We start from the raw sequence: 24132 nt of genomic DNA, 5'->3' as shown, positions 1-24132 counted from the left end.
TTTCACTTACCGTAAGTTAACTATAAAATAAAACATTCCACTGTTATATTCAATATAGTACATTTCAATCTTAACTTTAACACACAGAATACTATTGAAATAAATACTAAATACTAAACCTACTCACCTACTAATAACACAGAATACTAATTACTAAAACATTCCACTGTGACCAACACTCTAGCATGGTGTTATAATAATAACACACAGATTACTATTAAAATAAATAGTACTAAAACATTCCACTGTGACCAAAACACTAGGATAGTGTTATATCACATTTACAGCTCAATGTGAAATGATAGGCTAAATGTAGGCTTTGCTGCCATCTGGTGGTGATAGGGACAGTTGCATATAGCGCATCAGCATAGGACTACAGTGATTTCATTTGATTTGCAGAACAAAATAATAGCAGTTTTAAATTAGATGATTTAAAACGTCCTGCATTTCATTTAGTTGTAATGAAAGTGTTCTTAGTTTAAATGAATGAACAGTTTGTGTTAAAGAATCACGAACCATTCACTACAAGAATAAAAACATGCGTTATTAAAAATATTATAAAATAACGATAACTAATAAAAACCAACACATATTACATTACACTGAGCTGATCCACCAGATCTACATCAGCGACGCGTTGTGGGCTTGTAGATCTGCTATGAGCTGATGGAAAAATAAAATTAAACTTAATTATATTATAAAATACTTAACCCACAAGTCTTTTACTGCTAATATAACAGAATACTAAGTAGGCAGTAGGCTACATGCGACATAACTGTAAACTGTGATGTTATTTTTTAACAATTGGTTTCCCCAAAACTGGTTTTAAGGTTTTGTAGCTTTTTAAATGAAATTAAAATAAAACATATCAGGTGTCCACTATATCTGTTCAGGTTATCAATATGTATAGGTCTGTGCACCCTCCAACTGTACAGTTTACACAATACTGTACCTACAACTGTACAGTTTACACAATACTGTAACTACAACTGTACACTGTTTCATCATATACTGTCAGTTGTTAGGTCGTAACGTAACAATATAAACGTTATTACTCTTTCAGTGAGCAGGTTGAGGCCGAGAGTCCAACGGCTTTAGAAAAACTGATCGTTTTATTGATTTCAAAAGAACAGGGAAGCAAAAAAAAAAACAAAAAAACTCAAAGAACAAAGGAAATTATAAGAGAAATATACAATAAAAAGACAAACCAGTAAATGAAGGTGAAAGGGACGAGAAGGCCGTGATTTCACATCAGGAGGATGAAAGTACAGATAAACTGCTCATATTTATTCACTACAGATAATAATACGTTTTAAACTACAACATAAATGTCTTGTTTCCATGGAGATTAAGAGTAGTAACATTACAGATTAGGATGAACAGACACACACACACACACACACACACACACAGCAAAGAGAAACCCAGTCATTGTACAGTAACAAACACAGAGAGAGTTGCTGTCAGGCAGAAAACAGAGCTCTAAATTAGGTTTTATTTCGTTATTCCTAAATCAATACAATTTTTTATTGTTATTCCTAAATCAATGAAATTATGTTTTTTTCCCGTTGTACCTAAATCAATGAAATTATGTTTTTTTCCTGTTATACCTAAATCAATGAAATTATGTTTTTTTCCTGTTATACCTAAATCAATGAAATGTTTTTTCCCGTTATACCTAAATCAATGCCCAACATCGTCATGCAAACAGTGTCACTAACCCTAACCCAACTTCACAGGAAAGTAGCACTAGATCTACAAGCTCACACGCATATAGATCTCTTTTTGTCTGTGTAGAGATTTTATTAACTATTGAACCAATAAGAACAACAGTAAGAACAAGATGTTGACGTTGAGTTGGAGATCTGATGATTCACAGAGAGGATGATTCATCTGCCCACTAAATAATAACTACATTTAACTTATCTTTTTCTTTTCTTACATGTCCTGAAAAGCAACATATGTTGGTTAACCAGGCCTGGTTACCCATCCTGGTGTTAGCATTATGTTATGCTTTAGCTATTGAAAAATAGCAGATCTACAAGCTCATAGCGTGGCACCGAGTGGCGCGCTACGAGCTTGTAGGTCTGCTATTTTTGAAAAATCGAAGAACGACTGACATAGAAACACAGCTTTTTCAGAAAACTGTCAGGATGTAGAAGAACATTTTTAGAATCTGATCTCAGGTCAGAATGGGTTAAACAGGCCAGTTTCCACCCGACAGCAAAGAACTTATATTTAGATTATAACCCCCCCCCCCCCCGACACATTAGGAATAAGAAACTATACAAGCAAAGCTCTTTTCTTTTCTTCTTTTGAAAAATAATTTGGAATATTTCTGTTTCCAGGATCAAAGAGCGCGTCTCGTCACGTTTAAGTTGTTTATTTTTTTTTTTAATTTTCTATCGTCTACAAGAAAACAACTTCACAAGGACTTGTAGATCTGATATTAAACTCCTACAACTTGTAGGACTTGAGGAGGGCTTTGAGATCATATCTACACGCAAGGTGTTGTAGATTAAACGGTTAAACTCCCCACAAGCTGTAGGACTTGTTGCTCTAACGTCAGGAGGGCTTGCAGATCTGCTGTAGGCTTCGGTCCGTCCACACGTGTTGTAGATCAGATCTACAAGCTGTAGAACTTCAGGCTTCGGTCCATCCCAGCCGAGGCGAGGAACTGAGCGTTCTCTCCGAACGCCACGCCGGTCACCACGCCCGAGTGTTCTATACCACACACACACACACACACACACACACACGCGCGCGTACGTAAGTATATCTCAGTTTTTTTCCCCTCACACAAATGTAAATGTAAGATAGGAAACTTGGGGAGAATTACACAATAGTGGATAATTTCAGTGAAAGAAAGACGTCTATAATATGAAAAGTGGAAGTTGTTTTTCTCACCAGAGAAGTTGAGAACTTCAGACCATTGTTTACAGATGTAGACTCTGATGTCTGAGCCTCCCACGGCCAGGTACGTCCCGCTCTGATCGAACACCAGGGATTTAACCTGAAAACACAAACACACAAATAGAATTCATATTATTATATAAAAAAAAAATATTTATAGTTTTTATAATGGGCCTCCGGCCTAAATGGGTTAATGGGGCCTGCATGTTTATATCAGAATACTGATATAGTGTTGATTGCAGCTGTTTCCAAACCCGCTTTAATTACTTCATGACTAGTATTAAAATGTTATTGTCATTTTGTGTCCAATGTATATGTTAACAGTTCATAAAGTTAACATAACTATAACTAAATGCATTTGAAATTCAATAAAAAAAGGTTACTTTTCAGGATTCCAATAAAACAATAGCAAAGAATTATTCAGTTTTCAATTCAAAAATAGCAAAAATAGCTGATCTACAAGCTCAAAACGCGTTGCATTATTTTGCTACGACAGTAATATGCAATGTGGCCCCTCTGGAGTGAGTGTGGAAATATATCGGCGCCACCCTGCTCTAAAGTATGTGTCTTTATGGATGCTAAGAACTGTCCACTAAAGGCTCATACATACATAGTCTGGATTTACGGTGGTGAGGTGACTACCGAACTACAACATGACGTCACGAGCCGCGGTGAAGAGCAAACCACCGCCACCGCTCCAGCCCTTCTCTGTTTTTACTCACCACCGCTCAACGTTATTTCAGCTCCGGTGGTCAGCTCACCACCTGAGCGGTGGTCACCTCACCACCGAAAATCCAGACTATGAATAGGCCTTAAAGGGACACTTCACCCTTTTTGCAAAAAAATATATGTTAATGACGTTTAGAAGCTTTAGATCACTTTCCTGGGGGTATTTATGTGTGTAATATGTGGTTTTAGATACTTTAGATTGTAGCAGTGAGCCTGTTGTCTCTGATGTCATGGACACTGGTCTCACTACCTTCCTGGACTACAATTCCCATAATTCTTTGGTGCACTGCTCCTCCTTGTGGATAGGGGGAGAGCTGTCTTACTGAGACAACATAATAGATATATAAATAACATTACCTCGTAGTTGGTATCCAGAGCGATGGTCTTGAAATTCTTCAGCTTCCTGAGATCCCATAGCTTCAGAGAGCTGTCCTGAGCCCCTGAACATGAATAATAATAATAATACTGTTAATAGCCCCTGAACATGAATAATTGAAAATAGTACATTTATATAGCACCTTTATCCAAGGCGCTTTACATAGATGGTGCATTACATTCACCCATTCACACACACACACACACACACACACACACACACACACACACACACACATTCACACCTTTACATAGATGGTGCATTACACACACACACACACACATTCACACACCTTTACATAGATGGTGCATTACATTCACCCATTCACACACACATTCACACACCGATGGCGGTGGAAACCATGCAAAGCACCAACCTGCACATCAGGAGCAATCAGAGGTTCAGAGTCTTGCTCAAGGACACTTCCACACCAACTCTGGGGGAAACCCACAGGGATCGAACCGGCAACCTTATGGTTCCCATCCGGCCACTCTAACCCTGCGCCACTGCTGCCCATTAGGGTTTAGAGAAGGGGTGCCCATTAGGGTTTAGAGCAGGGGTGCCCATTAGGGTTTAGAGCAGGGGTGCCCACACTTTTTTGACCTCAGGTCTACTTTTAAAATTGCCAGCTCAAGGTGATCTACCAAACAAAAAAATATTATCCCATTGCTTAAAATACTCAAAATAAAAAAGATGAAGGCATTAGGACTGTTTCAAAATCAATTCACCTTTTCAGTTACCCCACATTGCAAAGAAGAGATTTTTTGTTACTCTTTGTAATAACGTCAATCAATTTCAATTAATAACATATTGCTCATAAAATGTTACAAATATTAAAAGTATCACACATAAAAAGCACACACAATCACATGAAGGAATAATGCACCACTCAACTCAACCAGAGCAGAACTCCCACCACAGGACTCTGGCAATCAATGAATACAGTTGCAACCACTATATTAATGGAAAGTATTTCATACAATTTAAGTAAAAAAAAATCTGAACTATCCCTTTAATCAGATGACTGCTTGCAGCCTTGCACTGAATGGAGTCCGTCAGCGCTGCGTAATCCGTAAAGTCACTGCTGACAGCTAGTCTTAAACAGACCTCCAAATGATCGTCCGTCAACGTGGAACGATATTTGGACTTAATTATCTTCATGTGGGAAAACGCTGATTCACATAAATATGTGGAGCCAAATAACGCTGTGAGCGAGGCTGCACAAGTCCTGATGTTTGGATACTTTTCCTCCATGAGTAAGTTCCAAAACTCTCCATCACGGGCGCGCAACTTTAACTGTATGTCAGCCTGCAGTGCCATGATCTCATTCTCCAACGCAGAAGAGTTCATGTTAAAAAGTGTTGCTATTTTCGAGGCAATGGAATCAACATCAGCTTCTGAATGGGAAGCACAAGAATGTAGCGATGGGCTCGAGTAAGGCAAACGCAGTTGGACTTGGAATGTGACATCGTGAAAAAATAATCTTCTTCCCACTCTGCATGGAAGTGATATGTTTTAGGCTTCTTTGCCGCGCGAATCTTGCTATAATTATGAACAATGATGGATAGATATCCTTTTAATTAGTTTGTTTAACAACATAACAGACCCGACGTTCCCCCATAGAGCGTTCCCCCCACACTTGAAAACAAGGCACTGCATTGTGGGGGGTTTTAAAGCCGCCGCCGCGCCGCCTGCCCGAGGCGAGGATTGTTGTTTTTGTTTCATGTCAGGGCCAAGCGGTCTACCTGCGCAGAGCTTGCGAATTGCGATCGACTGGTCGACCGCGATCGACGTAATGGGCACCCCTGGTTTAGAGGTTACCTGTAGCCAGGTAGTATCCGTTCAGAGAAAGGGTTTAGGCTAGTGGCGGATATCGCCAGGTACCTGGCGATGCGATTACACATCGTTTCCGATGATTCTATTAATCCCGATTAATCATGACTAATCACTCACTGTTAATCACTCAGTCACTGTGTGACTAATAAACAAAGTGCTTTCTAATGATTATGAATATATATATTCTTTCACAGTGCACGTTTTTAACTCAAATCTTTGCTTCTGGGGGGGGGTCCATAGAAGAAAATATTTTCAGATGGGTGTCCGTGGCCAAATACAGAACAGCAATAAGCAGCTTTCTTTAAAAAAAAAGAATGAGTTTGTACAAGCATACAATAAATATATATTAATAATGACATAGAAATACATGGGCAGGATTTCGGTTGAGGTCAGCAGCACTCTGTCAAATTGCCTTTATTCTTTGTTAGGACAAAAAAGGTGCTATTCTTTGTTTCCTTATTCAGGGATTTAATTTTCAGTTACTGAAGTGTCATTAAGGAAGCTTTGGGGTAGTTATTGAGACTATTATGTTGCACCTTTCTGTTTGTTTGCACACATTAAGGAGCATTTGGTTTAAAGTATTTTACAAGTGTATGGCAACATTTTGGATTCTATGATGTTGAGGGGACACGGGAACTCCATACAACTCACAACGTGTACAAGACCAGATATTGCCCACTGACATCCAGAGATGCAGTCAAGACAACCATCCCGATGCCGAACACACGGACAGCTGCCCATGCACTCAGAAAAGGCGACTAGAATTACGAAGTCCATCGGCACTTTTATTGCAAAGGATTTACGTTCACATTGGGTCGTGGGGAGCGACGGATTCCGGGCCATGTTAGCACTTTGGAGCCACACTACATCGTCCCATCTCGGCCACATTTCACAGGCGGTCGATGGTGTGAGTTTTATCGAGTTCTCGTGTCCCCTCGACCTCATACAATACAAAATGTTCCCTTTCTGTCATCTTTTTTCTCTTCCCCTCCGCGTTGGTAACTCGTTCTGTTTTGGTTGTTGAAAGCTAAAGCGTGTGCGAGCGCTGTGTGCGTCACTCTAAACGGTCCGGTACGACGACGCAGCGCAGTCGCAGATTAGTTCCGCCCTTTTGCTCCGGTAAAAAAAAATACATTATATAATCGATGTTTGACATTTGTGCATCGATGAATTATCGCCCATGATGGCATCGCAATTAATTGACTAATCGATTTTTTCCCCCACCACTAGTTTAGGCTAGTGGGTAGTGTTTAGGGGCTAGTGGGTAGAGGTTACCTGTAGCCAGGTAGTATCCGTTCTCAGAGAAAGGGTTTAGGCTAGTGTGTAGTGTTTAGGGGCTAGTGGGTAGTGTGTAGTGTTTAGGGGCTAGGGGGTAGTGTGTAGTGTTTAGGGGCCAGTGGGTAGAGGAGGTTACCTGTAGCCAGGTAGTATCCGTTCTCAGAGAAAGGGTTTAGGCTAGTGGGTAGTGTGTAGTGTTTAGGGGCCAGTGGGTAGTGTGTAGTGTTTAGGGGCCAGTGGGTAAATGGTAAATGGTAAATGGTGCATTTATATAGCGCCTTTATCCAAGGCGCTTTACATAGATTGTGCATTACATTCACCCATTCACACACCGATGGCAGCGGAAACCATGCAAGGCACCAACTAGCACATCGGGAGCAATTAGGGGTTCAGTGTCTTGCTCAAGGACACTTCGACAGTAACTCTGGGGGAGCCCGGGTTCGAACTGGCAACCTTGCGGTTCCCATCCAGGCACTCTACCCCTGAGCCACCGCCGCCCCGTAGAGGTTACCTGTAGCCAGGTAGTATCCGTTCTCAGAGAAAGGGTTTAGGCTAGTGGGTAGTGTGTAGTGTTTAGGGGCCAGTGGGTAGTGTGTAGTGTTTAGGGGCCAGTGGGTAGAGGTTACCTGTAGCCAGGTAGTATCCGTTCTCAGAGAAAGGGTTTAGGCTAGTGGGTAGTGTGTAGTGTTTAGGGGCCAGTGGGTAGTGTGTAGTGTTTAGGGGCCAGTGGGTAGAGGTTACCTGTAGCCAGGTAGTATCCGTTCTCAGAGAAGGCGATAGAGGTCACGGGTCCAGAGTGTCCAGGGAAGTTGGCCACGTTGGTTCGTTCCTTCAGATCCCAGATCTTGATCTGAGAGTCGGCCGTTCCCGTTCCGAAGATCAGCCCGTCGGGATGGAACTGAGCGCACGTCAGGGCTGGAGGGGAGGAGCCAGGAGGCGGGGTTATGTTAATGAGAATTATATAACCACACATGAACAGAAGTTCTGATCCAGCAGCTTGTAGGTAGGTCTGAGACACAAGCTGAGGTTAACCCATTCTGGGCGGGAACCCCTTTTAGCATCATGTCATGCTTTAGCTATTGAAAAAAGCAGATCTACAAGCTCATAGCGCTCGCTACGAGCTTGTTACTGTAGGTCTGCTATTTTTGAAAAATCGAAGAACGACTGACGTAGAAGACATTTTTTTAATCTGATCTCAGGTCAGAATGGGTTAAACTTATAGGCCAAAATATTCCTGTCCCCGCCTCCCCCAGATATATATATATATATATATATATATATATATATATATATGAGAACAGCTCACAGCTGGCCATGTGTTGAAAAAAAAAGGCAGATCTACAAGCTCTCAACGCGTCGCGTCCACAACGCGTTGAGAGCTTGTAGATCTGTAGATGATAATAATAATAACATACCACAGGCTCCACTCTCATCGGTGACTTTGGTCAGAACTTTACCGGTCTGGATGTCAGAGAACGCCCAGTACTGTAAACACACACACACACACACACACACACACACACACAGTGACCACACTGACGCAAACCAAGTCTAAAACAACCTATTCAACACAAACATTACAATGCAGTCATTTATCAGACGCTCTTAATCCAGAGAGAGACTTACATTATGTAAGAGTACGTTATTATCATCACCCGTCTTCAGTAAATAAATATCAGTATTCTATATTGTGTTTTTTGTGATTTTGAGAGTCCACGCTGGCTGGTCAGCATCCTGGAAACAGTCGTGGGAGACGGCCGGGCCCTCCCGGATTCAACGACACATCCGGGTCCGGGACCCAGCAGGTGGCGTTAAAGGAGAAGACCTGCCAAACGCTATCTATGGTCCTCGCTGAACCGCCTGCGCTGTGGCGTGGGACGCTTCAAGTCATCTATGAACCGCCTGCGCTGTGACGCGGGACGCTTCAAGTCATCTATGAACCGTCTGCGCTGTGACGCGGGACGCTTCAAGTCATCTATGAAGAAGTGGGGCCTAGCGCCGCATGCGAGTGTGGCGTGCCTGAACAGACTGCCGAGCACATCACCACAGACTTCCCCCTGTACAGCCCACCCTCAGAAACACATCACCACAGACTGGCCCCTGTACAGCCCACCCTCAGAAACACATCACCACAGACAGACTGCCCCCTGTACAGCCCACCCTCAGAAACACATCACCACAGACTGCCCCCTGTACAGCCCACCCTCAGAAACACATCACACACAGACTGGCCCCTGTACAGCCCACCCTCAGAAACACATCATCATCACAGACTGGCCCCTGTACAGCCCACCCTCAGAAACACATCACCACAGACAGACTGCCCCCTGTACAGCCCACCCTCAGAAACACATCACCACAGACTGCCCCCTGTACAGCCCACCCTCAGAAACAAATCACCACAGACTGGCCCCTGTACAGCCCACCCTCAGAAACACATCACCACAGACTGGCCCCTGTACAGCCCACCCTCAGAAACACATCATCACAGACTGGCCCCTGTACAGCCCACCCTCAGAAACACATCATAACAGACAGACTGCCCCCTGTACAGCCGACCCTCAGAAACACATCATCACAGACTGCCCCCTGTACAGCCCACCCTCAGAAGCAGAACCTTTTTGACCTATAGGACCAGAGACGAGGGCATGGCTGCATGACACTGAGTTGGCCATCTGATGATACACGAAAGAAGAAGAAGCCAAGGAAGGTAACAGGTTGTCAAGTATCGCGTGTACGTGAATAAAATTTGAAAGTACGTTTTATTTTCTAATTTCCAAGTAACCTTTGACGGGCCGGTCAGAGTCAGCTGTATTTGGGCCGTGTAATGCCCAGGTCTGATCGAGTGCTTTGTCTACATGAAATGATATCCAAGTTGAGTCTTTGCATAAGACATAAGGTGGTTGAGGCTAGGGGAGGGGCTAAGATGGAGTCTGAAGAGGTGGGTTTTCAGACTACGAGTCTGTAGTTCATTCCACTAGACCTGTACGTCGACCACCAACCTATGGAATGAACTTCCCATTGCAGTCAGAACTACAGACTCACTCCCAATCTAAACTATGGAATGAACTTCCCATTGCAGTCAGAACTACAGACTCACTCCCAATCTAAACTATGGAATGAACTTCCCATTGCAGTCAGAACTACAGACTCACTCCCAATCTAAACTATGGAATGAACTTCCCATTGCAGTCAGAACTACAGACTCACTCACAATCTAAACTATGGAATGAACTTCCCATTGCAGTCAGAACTACAGACTCACTCCCAATCTAAACTATGGAATGAACTTCCCATTGCAGTCAGAACTACAGACTCACTCCCAATCTTCCGCCGTAGTCTGAAACCCACCTCTTCAGACTACATCTTGTGTGTGTGTGTGTGTGTGTGTGTGTGTGTGTGTGTGTACCTGGTCTTCAGAGGAGGACAGGAGGTAGTCTCCCGTAGCGTGTAGAGACAGTCCAGTGACTCCAGCCTCGTGAGCTCTGATGACTTGGACACACTTCTCTGCTGCAACGTTCCACACCCTGATGGTGGAGTCAGGAGAGGCCGAGAACACCACGGACTGGAATACACAGAAATACACAGAAATACACAGGATTACTACTGTACAAATACACAGAGGATGGATGGTCTTGGATGGTCAGAGCGGCGCGATTACATACAAAGTCAATGCAAAGACGAGAATTGCGCAAACGGGCGCAGCACGACCTGCCGCGGTACAAACTGGACGAACCGAGGCGAACGCAGGTCTGAACGCAGCTTATCCGACACAAATTAACTAATCTTTCTCAGCTGTACAATTTCACTGGAGCGCAGCGCGCATATCTAACTGCATGATGATCAGTCATGATCTACACAGACAGCCGACTCCCGACCATAGGCCCTCATTTATCAATTGAGTGTAAAATCTGCCACAGATTCGAGTGCAGGTTTCGTAGTACACCCACGTCGCCACGGCATTTATAAAGTGATCGCAAACAGCTGATCCTTCCTTAATTTCGTTCTGACGTTAATAAATGTGACGTCTGAAATCTATCTGGCACGCCCTATGAAATCAAGCCTCGCCCTCGTTTTTGCGACTGAACACATGAAATACGACCTGTGGGAACCATGGAAACCATGGGAAAAAGTTTCTCCCGTGCCTTGCTGCCCGCCTCAATATCAGTAGAGGGCGCAGCGGAGTAACTAATGGGGTGGGGGGCTCAGAGTGCTTCCACTAAGGAAAGTAGTCTTTCTATTGACACAACCCGCCTTTGTTTTGGTGAGTAGCAAAAACGTTCTTTTTATTTACACTAAAGAGTAGAGGCTGGTCTGCATTCATGCGAGCGGCGGAAGTTGATAGTAACATAGCTCTAATGCACGCATTAGAGCTATGGACCAGAGCTAGGGGGTTTTATGATTCAAACCTTTAATGGTGGAAACCACTACATTAATAAATGGCGCCCTATGTGGGGGCATGATAAGATCATGTATTAATACCACGCTATACAAAGAAAAAAACGGTGCTACCTAATTTCTGGTGGCGCTACCAAATGAAAAGGTAGGTGGCACCAGTGCTACCTGTGAAAAAGTTAGTCTGGATCCCTGACGCCACAGACAAAGCTTTTTTCCCCTCAGATTCCAGGCTGCTCAATGACTCTGGCTTCTCTACTTCCACCCCTGCTGCCTAGTGTCACCGGGACTTTAATCACCGCTTCAAACTTTATTTTATTCCCACTTCAATTGTTCTACTAAACAACCGCCACATAGTTCATAGTTCTTAGTGGGGAAGGGACTTCTTGACCTTCAGTTATTTATTGCACTTTACTGTGATTGTGATACTATAGGTATATAAACTGTGAATACTCTAACACTTTTTTATATTATATACCTTCTCTTATTGCAACTTGCACTTCTCTTGTGACTTGCACTTTGCTGCTACTGTGTATTGTCTTTGTGTATTGTCTGTCTGTTTTAAAAAGCGTTGATGTATGTGCTAATCTTAGAGTATATATGAATAGAGAAGGCACCCGGAGGAAACCCTGAGGCGAAATGGACATAGTGGCCGAATTTGTCATTGCAGCTCGAGCCAGCGCTGCTCCGTTGACTATCATTGCGCACGTTCATGTGTTTGAGGCCATGACACGTGAACGAATGTTTCATACGTGAACGCGCACAAACGGCACAATGATAGTCATCGGCAGCGCGTTCATGTGTTTGAGGCAAATCCATCCCAGAATGCACTCTGTTCCTACACGGAAGGAGGAGTGAAATCGCCTCATGCGCTTTAGAGCAACTTAATGCAAGTGGATGGGAGGAGAACTCGGGTGTCTTCTCTATTCATATATATACTCTAAGGTACTAAGGTTCTTTTATTTTTAATTTTTGTTATTCATGTCCTCACTGTATTGCATGTTCTTAATGTTGTTGCCTTGCTTTTCTTTTATTCTCCATTTTTCTGTAAAGCACTTTGAGCTGCATTTCATGTCATGAAAGGTGCTATACAAATAGTTTTATTATTATTATTATTAATGCACTTTTGCCCAAGACAAATTTCCCCTTGTGAGACAATAAAGTACATCTCATCATCTCATCATTTGATGAACTATAACCCTGCACTTTATATTTATCTCCCTGCACGGTGTTGTCTCATGTCTGTCTATTTGTGGAAAAATAATTGAATGCACTCATGCTTATGTCAAAACAAATTCCTATGTGTGTAATTGTGTATACACAAATGGCAAATAAAGGGATGAATTGAATTAGGGATGCTGCCGATTAATCAATTTTCCGATTATGTGTTGCCATCCCCAAAATGCATGATATATCGAACATGTACCTTCATCAGAGTGGAGAATATAAGTATAAATCAAGTTGAGCAAAGCCACTCTTCTCTGCCCCTCTCTCTAACAGACACAGTTAACGAACGCTTGTTAAGTGCCTGCCAGACAGACAATCAGATGAAATGAAGGCAGGTGTAGAGTAGAGTGTAGACTAGTGAACTGAACATGTTCTCTTTATATCAAGTACTTCATACCAGCCCCTTATGAAACTACTTCTCCCCAAATCCAAATGCATTTCATTTTCCATCCTGAATGGCAGTAACTAGCATACAATGAGAACTGAGAAGATCTCCACAAAGGTTTACTCATCAAAACTGATTATAAAACTGTAACCATCAAAGCATGCACTCAACATATAATGGTTATGTGACCATGGCATGTGCATAATATAAAATCTTAAAAGTTTTATCCGATATTGATTAAAAAAAAAATATATATATATACCTGTGATGGATGGTAGATGACCGAGGTGACCTTCTTAGTGTGACCTTTCAGAGTGGCAACAATCTGCTCCTCCCTCTTATCAAACACCACCACGTTCTTATCAGCGCCACCTGCAGGAACACAACGGAACTGTTTTAATAAAACCTGCAGGAACCGTTTTCATTCATGAAGACAGTTTACAATGTAGTCATTTATCAGACCCTCTTAATCCAGAAACTTACAGTAAGCAAGAACACCACATAATACATCAAACCGCATAGAAATAGTCCTACATAAGCTTTAACTCGATGGACAGGAACCCCTTTTAGAGTTTTAAGCATCATGTTATACTTTAGCTATTGAAAAAAAAAAGCATATCTACAAGCTCGTAGCGCGGCACAGCTTGTATGTCTGCTATTTATTTTTTTATCGCGAAATTTGTGGCGCGAATCTTTGAATATATATTCTTTCAGAACGAAACTTTTTAACTCATATCTTTGCTGCAACATATTGGAACAACATATTTTCAGATGGGGGTCGGCAGCCAAATACAGATCATTCTGGAGGTCCAAGACATGAAAAAGGTTGAGTAACACCGACATAGAAACCTGAAAACTTTTAGGATTTAGAAGAAGTCTAAATGGGTTAAGCTTTAAGAACCTAGTCTGGCGTCACCAGACCATGTTTTTCTCTTGCTTTGTGTTGATATTCTGTGAATGAAATTCTTATTATAAACTTGTGGTGTCAGTAAAAAGGAACATCACAGCACGGTAACTGCAGGGCAGATCATGTGTGTTTTTAGTTCTTTTTCCAAAATTGATGTTTTAGCAAATCCAACATAAACAAGGCAACGGAAGCTCTGATCACGAGTCAAATATAAATGCTTCCGTCATACAGTCTGGAGCAAAGGAAGCTCTGATCATGAGTAAAATATAAATGCTTCCGTCGTACAGTCTGGAGCAAAGGAAGCTCTGATCATGAGTAAAATATAAATGCTTCCGTCATACAGTCTGGAGCAATGGAAGCTCTGATCATGAGTCAAATATAAATGCTTCCGTCGTACAGTCTGGAGCAACGGAAGCTCTGATCATGAGTCAAATATAAATGCTTCCGTCGTACAGTCTGGAGCAATGGAAGCTCTGATCATGAGTCAAATATAAATGCTTCCGTCATACAGTCTGGAGCAACGGAAGCTCTGATCACGAGTCCAAAATAAATGCTTCCGTCATACAGTCTGGAGCAACGGAAGCTCTGATCACGAGTCAAAAATAAATGCTTCCGTCATACAGTCTGGAGCAACGGAAGCTCTGATCACGAGTCAAAATTAAATGCTTCCGTCGTACAGTCTGGAGCAACGGAAGCTCTGATTATGAGTCAAAATTAAATGCTTCCGTCGTACAGTCTGGAGCAACGGAAGCTCTGATTATGAGTCAAATATAAATGCTTCCGTCATACAGTCTGGAGCAACGGAAGCTCTGATCACGAGTCCAAAATAAATGCTTCCGTCATACAGTCTGGAGCAACGGAAGCTCTGATCACGAGTCAAATATAAATGCTTCCGTCGTACAGTCTGGAGCAACGGAAGCTCTGATTATGAGTCAAATATAAATGCTTCCGTCATACAGTCTGGAGCAATGGAAGCTCTGATCATGAGTAAAATATAAATGCTTCCGTCATACAGTCTGGAGCAATGGAAGCTCTGATCATGAGTAAAATATAAATGCTTCCGTCGTACAGTCTGGAGCAACGGAAGCTTTGATCATGAGTAAAATATAAATGTTACCAGTCAGAACTTTGTTGGTGTCTGATGGACAGAGATCCAGAGACAGGATTCCAGGAACGCTGGCACTGTGCAGACCCTGAGGACATAGAAACACATCAATTAATTACATTATATTAATTAATGAATTAATTAAAGGATTGCAGGTACACCGACACTGTGGAGACATGATTATAGAGGAGAAAACATTCTATTTCATAATTTATTTGATCGTAAAAGTAATTGAAACAATCTCTAAGATTGTTTCAATTGAGCATGAGAACAGATTTGATTTAAATAATAATAACACTTACAGCATGAGAAGCAACTTGTCGGTATTTGCTCAGATCCTCAGAGCGCACCAGGTCCTCTGGGACAGTCTTTCCTCTCTGCACGAAAAACACAACACATACTTTGTTATAATGATGACAATAACACAATACACACTTTGTTAGAAAACGTGCCGGGACCGAAAATAACATATCCCTCCCTTCTACGCTCCATCCAGTTACCACCCACACAGTACAAAACTCTTCTCCCTTCTCTACAACACCCTGGACAACGCTCCACACGTCCCAGACTCTTCTCCCTTCTCTAAAACACCCTGGACAACGCTCCACACGTCCCAGACTCTTCTCCCTTCTCTAAAACACCCTGGACAACGCTCCACACGTCCAAGACTCTTCTCCCTTCTCTAAAACACCCTGGACAACGCTCCACACGTCCCAGACTCTTCTCCCTTCTCTAAAACACCCTGGACAACGCTCCACACGTCCCAGACTCTTCTCCCTTCTCTAAAACACCCTGGACAACGCTCCACACGTCCCAGACTCTTCTCCCTTCTCTAAAACACCCTGGACAACGCTCCACACGTCCCAGCTGACTGCAACTCTCCATTGCATTGAGAACTGCAGACTAACCTCACATCCCGTCACACAATTTGTTCCCTTGTTTTTGCTATAAAGTGTATAAAGTGTTAATCGTGTAATAATTTAACTGAATAAACATTACCTTCTTTCTCTCTGTGGTGAGAACCGTAGCTTTGTCTTGGAGCTGAAATGGAAGAAACACTCATTAAACTAGTTAAGAACAACATGGAAACAAGTTAAAACTCATGACATGATCATTAGAACAAGTTAATTAAGAAGTTAAAAACTGTTACATGATCATAATAAATAAACGTACCTTCTGAACGATCTCCGGGGTCATTCCAACCTGCTCACTGACCTCCATGGGTTCTCCTCCGGCCCCCTGGTGGAGAATAGGTGACAGGTAAAATATAAATGCTTCCGTCGTACAGTCTGGAGCAACGGAAGCTCTGATCATGAGTCAAATATAAATGCATTTTCAGACGCGAGGTCTAACGGAACGGGCTGGGAGGCGGGCTTTATGCGTGATTGACAGGTGAACTCACCACTGCAGCGGGCTGGGAGGCGGGAACAGCCTGCGGTGCAACCAATCCTGCTTGAGGCTTCAGAGTAGCAAGAGCTGTAGAAATAGAACACATATATAATAGAACTGTAGAAATACAACTTACAATGTGGGCATTTATCAGACCCTCTGAATCCAAAGACCAGACCAACATATGGTGATACATCACATACATAGACCACATACATCATCACATACATAGACCAGATCAACATATGGCGATACATCACATACATAGATACTAACCCTAACCCTAACCCTAACCCTAACCCTAACCCTAACCCATTTATCAGACACTCTGAATCCAAAGACCAGATCAACATATGGTGATACATCACATACATAGATACTAACCCTAACCCTAACCCTAACCCTAACCCTAACCCATTTATCAGACACTCTGAATCCAAAGACCAGATCAACATATGGCGATACATCACATACATAGAAATAGTCATCAAGAATCACATCATTCATTTAGCTACCAGGGGCAGGTGAGCGACCCTTAGTGTTTTATTTAGCTGCCAGGGGCAGGTGAGCGACCCTTAGTGTTTTATTTAGCTGCCAGGGGCAGGTGGGCAACCCTTAGTGTTTTATTTAGCTGCCAGGGGCAGGTGGGCAACCCTTAGTGTTTTATTTAGCTGCTAGGGGCAGGTGGGAAACCCTTGGGCTCAATCCCAATTCCTCCCTTCATCCTGGCCCTTAGCCCTTAGCCCTTGCTTATGCGCGTTCACGTGAGGGGGAAGGGTTTTCTCAATTGTCTTTGGATGGAGGGGTAGGGCCAAGGGCGAGGGGTAGAATCCCCTTCGTTTGAAGGGATGTCTCGACGGGACTTAAAACGGAGCAACATCACTGAGGGCTGAAAGGCGGACGAGGTAAGAAGCCTTTTATGTCCTTTATTATGGAAAAATATTATAATAACCAATATTATTTGAATGTATTAACAATCTGCATCGCCAAAAATATCGCAATCTCTAGCAAAGGTTAACGTTACCTCACGTGAACTAACGATATGATACGGCGTTGCATTCATACAACGTTACCCATTAATTTGGCGCTGCATCGGCGCTTTATTCTTTTTTATTTCTCGCCGGTGCGCCGGTGATACAACTCGGATGCAAGCTAGCTTATTAGCAGGCATCAGTCCGACCCCCCAGATCACGATATGTCAACGTTTGGAGCTCTTAAAAGCCGTGAAATAGCCTACTGTACCTACATAACGCTGACGCTGCATAACGTTGGCTACTCGCTGCAGTGATAGCTATGGTTTTTATCATGACCAATGTTAAGCTAATCCCCACAAGTTGCAAAACCTACATAACTAATTAGCAATGCTTGTTGTTTTTTCCCCCAGGCAAACCAGCTATGGAACAGATTGCAAGCTGCTGTGCAGACTGTACATTGGATGGAGATGAATCACGATGGCATTTTCATTGATAGAAAGTTACTCTGTTCTTATAATGATATTAAAAACAATGACCAGTGACCACAGCCCCTTCTTTCTATACTGTAAGTTGTTTTTCCTTTTTCTAACCCTATATCTGTACCCATGCTATTACAAACTGTTAATACAATAATCAATGAATCAGGTACAACTGTTGAGCAGGTGTCAGAATGAGCTATATCTAGCTGAATTACATTCTGCATGGTGGGCTCCAACATGAGACAAAATTACAATATATTTATTTCATCATAACCACAGCAATGTTATATTTACGTTCCATCTCTACAGCTTAAATCAAATGGAAAGCAGTTTCCAAAGTGGGTTATGGGCTAAATGATAGTTTGTACACTCAGAGTTAATTGACATTGATATTACAATATAAATTGGGGGTCCTAGAGACAGAAATGCCATCAAAGTTTGGGGACCACTGGCCTGTAGTGAGCTTGCAGATCAGCTATTTTCTGAGAACAGGTTGTATATCAATATCTACAAGGGACGTTCAATATTTAGGGACGTTCCAATTCCTAGGGGGATGATTTATCTCCCTACCCCTTGACACTCATTATGTAGGGACAAGGGGAAGGGGCAAGGGCTGAGGGGTAGGGTTAAAAAACGAATTGGGATTGGGCCTTAGTGTTTTATTAAGCTACCAGGGGCAGGTGGGCATCCCTCTACTAGCTCCCCCTAGTGGTCTTACCCTCTCTGGCAGCAGCCACCTCCTTGGTGAGTCTAGCGATGACCCTGCAGGCTGCGTCGTGTTGGTAAAGAGCGTGAGATAACTCCTGACGAGTCGTCTGGAGCTGCTGGCGCAGCGTGAAGCTGTGGAGCATCACCGCGTCCTGGAAAACATTAATATTACATTATATACAGTATAATAAACATTAATATTACATTATATACAGTATAATAAACATTAATATTACATTATATACAGTATAATATACTGCTGGCGCAGCGTGAAGCTGTGGAGCATCACAATAAAAGACTCACCCACTCACCGTGAATCCTTCATAATAAAATACTTCCTTCACAATAAAAGACTCACCCACTCATCTTGGAGGGACTTGAGTATAGCAGGGATACTGGTGGCCGATGGAGCCTTGGGTCTGATTGGATGAGAGACTGAGGAATACAGGAAGTACAATATGATTGGATGGGACACTGAGGAATACTGGAAGTAAAATGTGATTGGATGAAAGACTGAGGAATACAGGAAACACAACAATGAGCCTTGGCTCTGATTGGCTCATACCGACCGACTCATTGGAGACAATGTAGTTACCATTGTTTATTTTTTTTTCTTTTTTTTTTCATCCCACGATTTTGCAACCCATTTTTTTTTCACACAGTGTTAATCATCTAATTAACTAATCAATTCATTTATTATCTAATGTAATCCTGGGCTCTACTCTCCCTCTGCCAACCTGGGGAGAGCAACGGACTGACCTCATGCTTCCTTCAGTGCATGAGGAGTCCAAATTGCTTCTTTTCACCTGACAGGGGGGGGGGGGGGGGGGTTTCACCGGTTGGACGTAGCGCGTGGAAGGAACACCAACCAGTTATTCCAACCAGTTCCTTTCCCCTCCATCAGGCGCCCCGGCTGGCCAGGGGGAGGCAGTATAGAGACCAGTTCCTTTCCCCTCCATCAGGCGCCCCGGCTGGCCAGGGGGAGGCAGTATAGAGACCAGTTCCTTTCCCCTCCATCAGGCGCCCCGGCTGGCCAGGGGGAGGCAGTATAGAGACCAGTTCCTTTCCCCTCCATCAGGCGCCCCGGCTGGCCATAGCAGATCTACGAGATCGTAGTGCGGCACCAAGTGCCAAGTGCCGCACTACGAGCTTGTAGATCTGCTATTTTTCAATAGCTAAAGTATAACATTAAAGCTTAATACACCAAAAGGGGTTCCCGTCATGAATGGAATAGTAATAATAATAGTACTAGTTAGTAGTAGTAGTAGTAGTAGTAATAATAGTACTAGTAGTAGTAGTAATAGTAATAGTAGTAATAGTAATAATAGTAGTACTAGTTAGTAATAGTAGTAGTAATAGTAATAGTAATAGTAGTAGTAATAGTAATAGTAATAGTAATTGTAATAATAGTAATAGTAATAATTAGTAATAAGAACCTTTAATATCAATGAGCTGCTCCTCAGAGAGAGGCTGTCCGTTCATGGGGTCGGTTCCATTCTCTACGATGTATTTCTCTATCAGTCGTCGTTCAAACACCTGGTTGGAGACCGGAGAGACGCAGGGATGCTCCGGGACCTCGTTAGAGACTGTTGATTAACAATTAATACCTCGTTAGAGACTGGTGATTAACAATTAATACCTCGTTAGAGACTGGTGATTAACAAGTAATACCTCGTTAGAGACTGTAATTACGGTAACACAGAGACAGTAATTAATCTGTCAATCAACAGAAAGACTAAAGAGAATAGCATCACTCACATGCAGGCACACACACACACACACACACACACACACAACACAAAATATCATATTTATTTATACGTGAGACTTTGAGAATCAATAGGGCACATATTGCCAGTAATGCCAGCCACTTCATTGCCCAAATGTGCCCAAATGTGCTGACCCCATCACATTTGTCATGACGTCTATGACCCTCGGTTAAGCTTTTCTGAAGTTCGGACACGCCTACCCCCCCAGGGTCCCCGAGTGCTTATTCCACTCTCCATGGGAGGCCGATGTCATACCCTCCGTTCACGCCTTGCGGCGCTCCGCTTGAGTGTTGGTGAGATGTTTCAAAGATGCATAAAGCGGCGATAGGAGTCGAGACCGCCGCAACGTGTATGAAGTGGCATTAAGCGCCGATGCCGTTAAGTTTTTATTTATTTTTTAAAGTATTGGCTGTTCTGAAATTCTCTCTTCCTCTCTTCCCATGTCCCGCCCGACTGGTAATCCAGTCGCAGTGTGGTCGCGGGTTCGACTCCCGAGCCCGACACGGCCTTTACCCCCATCTCTCTCCCGTTTCCTGTCAGCCTACTGTCTGTCCCTTCAAAAACCAATAAAAGGCGTAAGCCGCAAAAAAGATCTTATTTAAAAAATAAAATAAATAAAAAAGTGAGGAAGAGAGAATTTCAGAGCGGCCAAAACTTCAAAAAAATATATTTCTCCCACGTTTCCGTTGTCTCCTATCGCCGCTTTATGCATCTTTGAAACATCTCACCGACACTCAAGCGGAGCGCCGCGCGGCGTGAACGGAGGGCATGCACATCTTCCTCCCATGGAGAGAGGAATAAGCGCTCAGGGACCCTGGGGCGGGCGTGTCCGAACTTCAGAAAAGCTTAACGAGGGTTCCGAAAGGGGCTAGCTATAGGTCTGCCAAATACAAATGCTTAAGGCCTGACGTCGAAATTTATAGAATGTCTTCTAAATCCTGATAGCTTTCTGTCAGGATTTGCGCCACATTTTCACGATAAAAATAAAATAGCAGACCTACAAGCTCGTAGCGTGCCAGTCGGTGGCGCGCTATGAGCTTGTAGATGTGCTATTTTTCAACAGCTAAATTATAACATAATGTTCAAAACACCAAAAGGGGTTCCTGCCCAAAATGGGTTAAATAATTAATAAAGTGCCTTAAAGCCTTTTCATGTCAAGGACCCCCAAAATTACACTAATTATCCAGTGGAATTTAAAAAAAGCTATGCCAGGGACCCCTATAAGAGAAGCAGTGATTCTCAACCCATTTAGTGTCAAGGACCCCCAGTTTGACATGCATTAGTTCTACCGGACCCCCATTTAATGGCATTTCTATCTCTGGGACCCACAATTTATATTGTAGTAAAATCAATGTTAATTTAACTCTGAGAGTGTACAAATGTACATGTGTTACACTCTCAGAGTTACAGGCCTGCAAGGGTCCATTTGGTTCCAAACTGTCATTTAGCTGGGGACCCCCTGGAACTCCATCAAGGACCCCTGGAGGTCCCCGGACCCCCTGAAACGGACCCCTGGGGGTCCACGGACACCCTGGAACTCCCTCAAGGACCCCTGGGTGTCCCCGGACCACCTGGAGCCCCCTCAGGGACCCCTGGGGGTCCACGGACCCCCTGGAACTCCCTCAAGGACCCCTGGGGGTCCCCGGACCCCACATAAAGAGTCGTGTTTGAACACAAACAATAATATGAATCAACCTCATTGTGTAAAATGAACACACAGCATGGATGCTAACAGCGTTAGCCACAGCATGCTAACAGGGTGATGTCTGTTAATTAACACAAACACTAATTCATCACCACATACACACGAATGGATTAATTAAAATACATTATGCAAGATGAATGGATGCTAACAGCGTTAGCCACATCAGGCTAGTTTCTACTTACTGGCACAAACCAGAGACATGATGTTGTTGTTTTTCTCTCCGCGGTGACGTTTTCCTTATTAACGGCTCTGTTAATGAGGTTAATTAACGCAAATAAAGGCTGGTTGTGTCTTTTTATTTATTTTCGTTAAGGTTTAATTCAGTCGTTAGTTAAATAAAGTCCACGCGCTGCGCCGTCCTGTCGTTGCCGCTACAAACCGAACTGCATGCTGGGACGCTTCCTCCTCCGGGGAAACCAGGTTTGGGTTTGTGTGAGAGAAACAAGCGGAACAGGTCCAAGAAAACACGTTGAAATATTATTACGGGTATGTTGGGGGTCCACAGTTCAAATATCATTATGTTGGGGGTCCACAGTTCAAATATCATTATGTTGGGGGTCCACAGTTCAAATATCATTATGTTGGGGATCCCTAGTTCAAATATCATTATGTTGGGGGTCCCCAGTTCAAATGTCATTATGTTGGGGGCTGAAAAAGGCTCAGACCAAATATTATAATAACAACTAAACAACTACACTTTTAAAACAAGACCAAATAAACAACTACACTTTAGAAACAAGACCCCAAAAACTAACCTGACTCCGCCAGATAGGGCAGCAGAGAGTTCACTGGGTTGGGGGGGAACGTGTACTAAACTAACAATATTTAAAAGTGACTTTACATTAGAACAATTCGCTTATAATAGGCAGACTTGGCAACACTAGTTTCCTCCTGATAGACTGGGATAGCCATGATGATGGTTCAATATGACTTGGATGGCTCAGCCTGCTGTGTGTCTACCTCCATTTATAACCTTTATAAAGCTTTATAAACCTTTATAAATGTTATTTAAAGCTCTATGCTCAGAGCCACGGATGGTAGGATCCTCCTTGGGTTGGTAGAATAAACGAATCTTCACTGTTGTTACAGAAAAACACTTTTGAATCACATCCCTGGACGTTTCCACTCATAGAGTTATAATGTAATCAGAGTGCAGTACACCTGCCGGGCGATAGTTGAAGGCATGGTGAAACGACCAGTGAAAACGTCCAGGGATGTGATTAAAAAGTGTTTTTCTGTAACAACAGTGAAGATTCGGTTCTTCTACCAAGTCGAGGAGGATCCTACCATCCAGTGCTCTGAGCAGAGAGCTTTAGATAACATTTATAAAGGTTTATACATCTTTATAACGTTTATAAATGGTGGAAGACACATATCAGGCAGAGGTCCATCCATGACTGATCATCAGTAAGAGATAAAATAAACCAACAACTAATAAAATAACAGTTTATATAGACTCACCTGCACGAGCTGTTGGCTTTACATTTATACTCCGTATACTGTCTACATATTTACGGTTTATTTTGAAGCTGATTCAATGTAATCATTCATTTTAGTCTTCTTTATTTAATACATACAGAGGGTACTGTAGTGTACACCCCATAGCCTGGAGGGTCCTTAACCAGGCTAGGTCCAGCCTGCCTAGCCCGTGTTGCCAGGCAACCTAAAACCTGTGGCTATGCAGATTTTTTGTTTTGTTTCCTCATATAAGTCTATATTTGTACGTATTTAAATGTTCTGAATGATGAATTGAAATGGAGGACCCTGATGGAAACAAGTCTTAGTGTTTTATCATGGTGTCGTCATCAAAGCAGAAGTTTGTGTATTGACTGAAATATAATGAAATGTACCCATTCTACATACTGTGAAATATAATGAATATGAGGACCCATTTGCAAAAAAGAAGCCAAATCTAGGCTTTGCTGCCATCCTGTGGTGTTAATGGAGAATTGCAGAA

General features: G+C 42.8%; 1 protein-coding gene and 1 long non-coding RNA gene across 2 annotated transcripts in view; one reads left to right on the top strand and one right to left on the bottom strand.

The window, feature by feature from the left end:
• LOC308323011 overlaps positions 1 to 24132 on the top strand; it is a 411264-nt gene that overhangs the window by 88545 nt on the left and 298587 nt on the right. The window lies entirely within an intron of this gene.
• On the bottom strand, positions 1091 to 22556 carry prpf19 (pre-mRNA processing factor 19). Its single transcript, XM_080774311.1, has 16 exons — positions 22358 to 22556; positions 20138 to 20287; positions 19060 to 19136; positions 18712 to 18853; positions 16554 to 16627; positions 16325 to 16390; positions 16151 to 16192; positions 15454 to 15528; positions 15164 to 15239; positions 13402 to 13511; positions 10542 to 10697; positions 8548 to 8617; positions 7874 to 8047; positions 4000 to 4082; positions 2908 to 3013; positions 1091 to 2724 (listed from the first exon to the last, which is right to left on the bottom strand). The coding sequence occupies exons 1-16, from the start codon at positions 22374 to 22376 to the stop codon at positions 2627 to 2629; spliced, it is 1518 nt and encodes a 505-aa protein (XP_080630437.1). The 5' UTR covers positions 22377 to 22556; the 3' UTR covers positions 1091 to 2626.

Source organism: Protomyctophum bolini (genome assembly GCF_963924005.1).
Source record: "Protomyctophum bolini genome assembly, chromosome: 10".
Classification (NCBI taxonomy): domain Eukaryota; kingdom Metazoa; phylum Chordata; class Actinopteri; order Myctophiformes; family Myctophidae; genus Protomyctophum; species Protomyctophum bolini.
This window is presented reverse-complemented; position numbering and strand designations above follow the sequence as displayed.

Bases quoted from the DNA above. Each gene is read 5' to 3' on its own strand.
- prpf19 (XM_080774311.1), bottom strand. The intron at 16,628-18,711 runs GTAAGACCACTA...CTATTTCTACAG, and splicing joins GGTGGCTGCTGCCAGAGAGG to CTCTTGCTACTCTGAAGCCT. The intron at 10,698-13,401 runs GTATATATATAT...TGTGTATTCCAG, and splicing joins TCATCTACCATCCATCACAG to TCCGTGGTGTTCTCGGCCTC.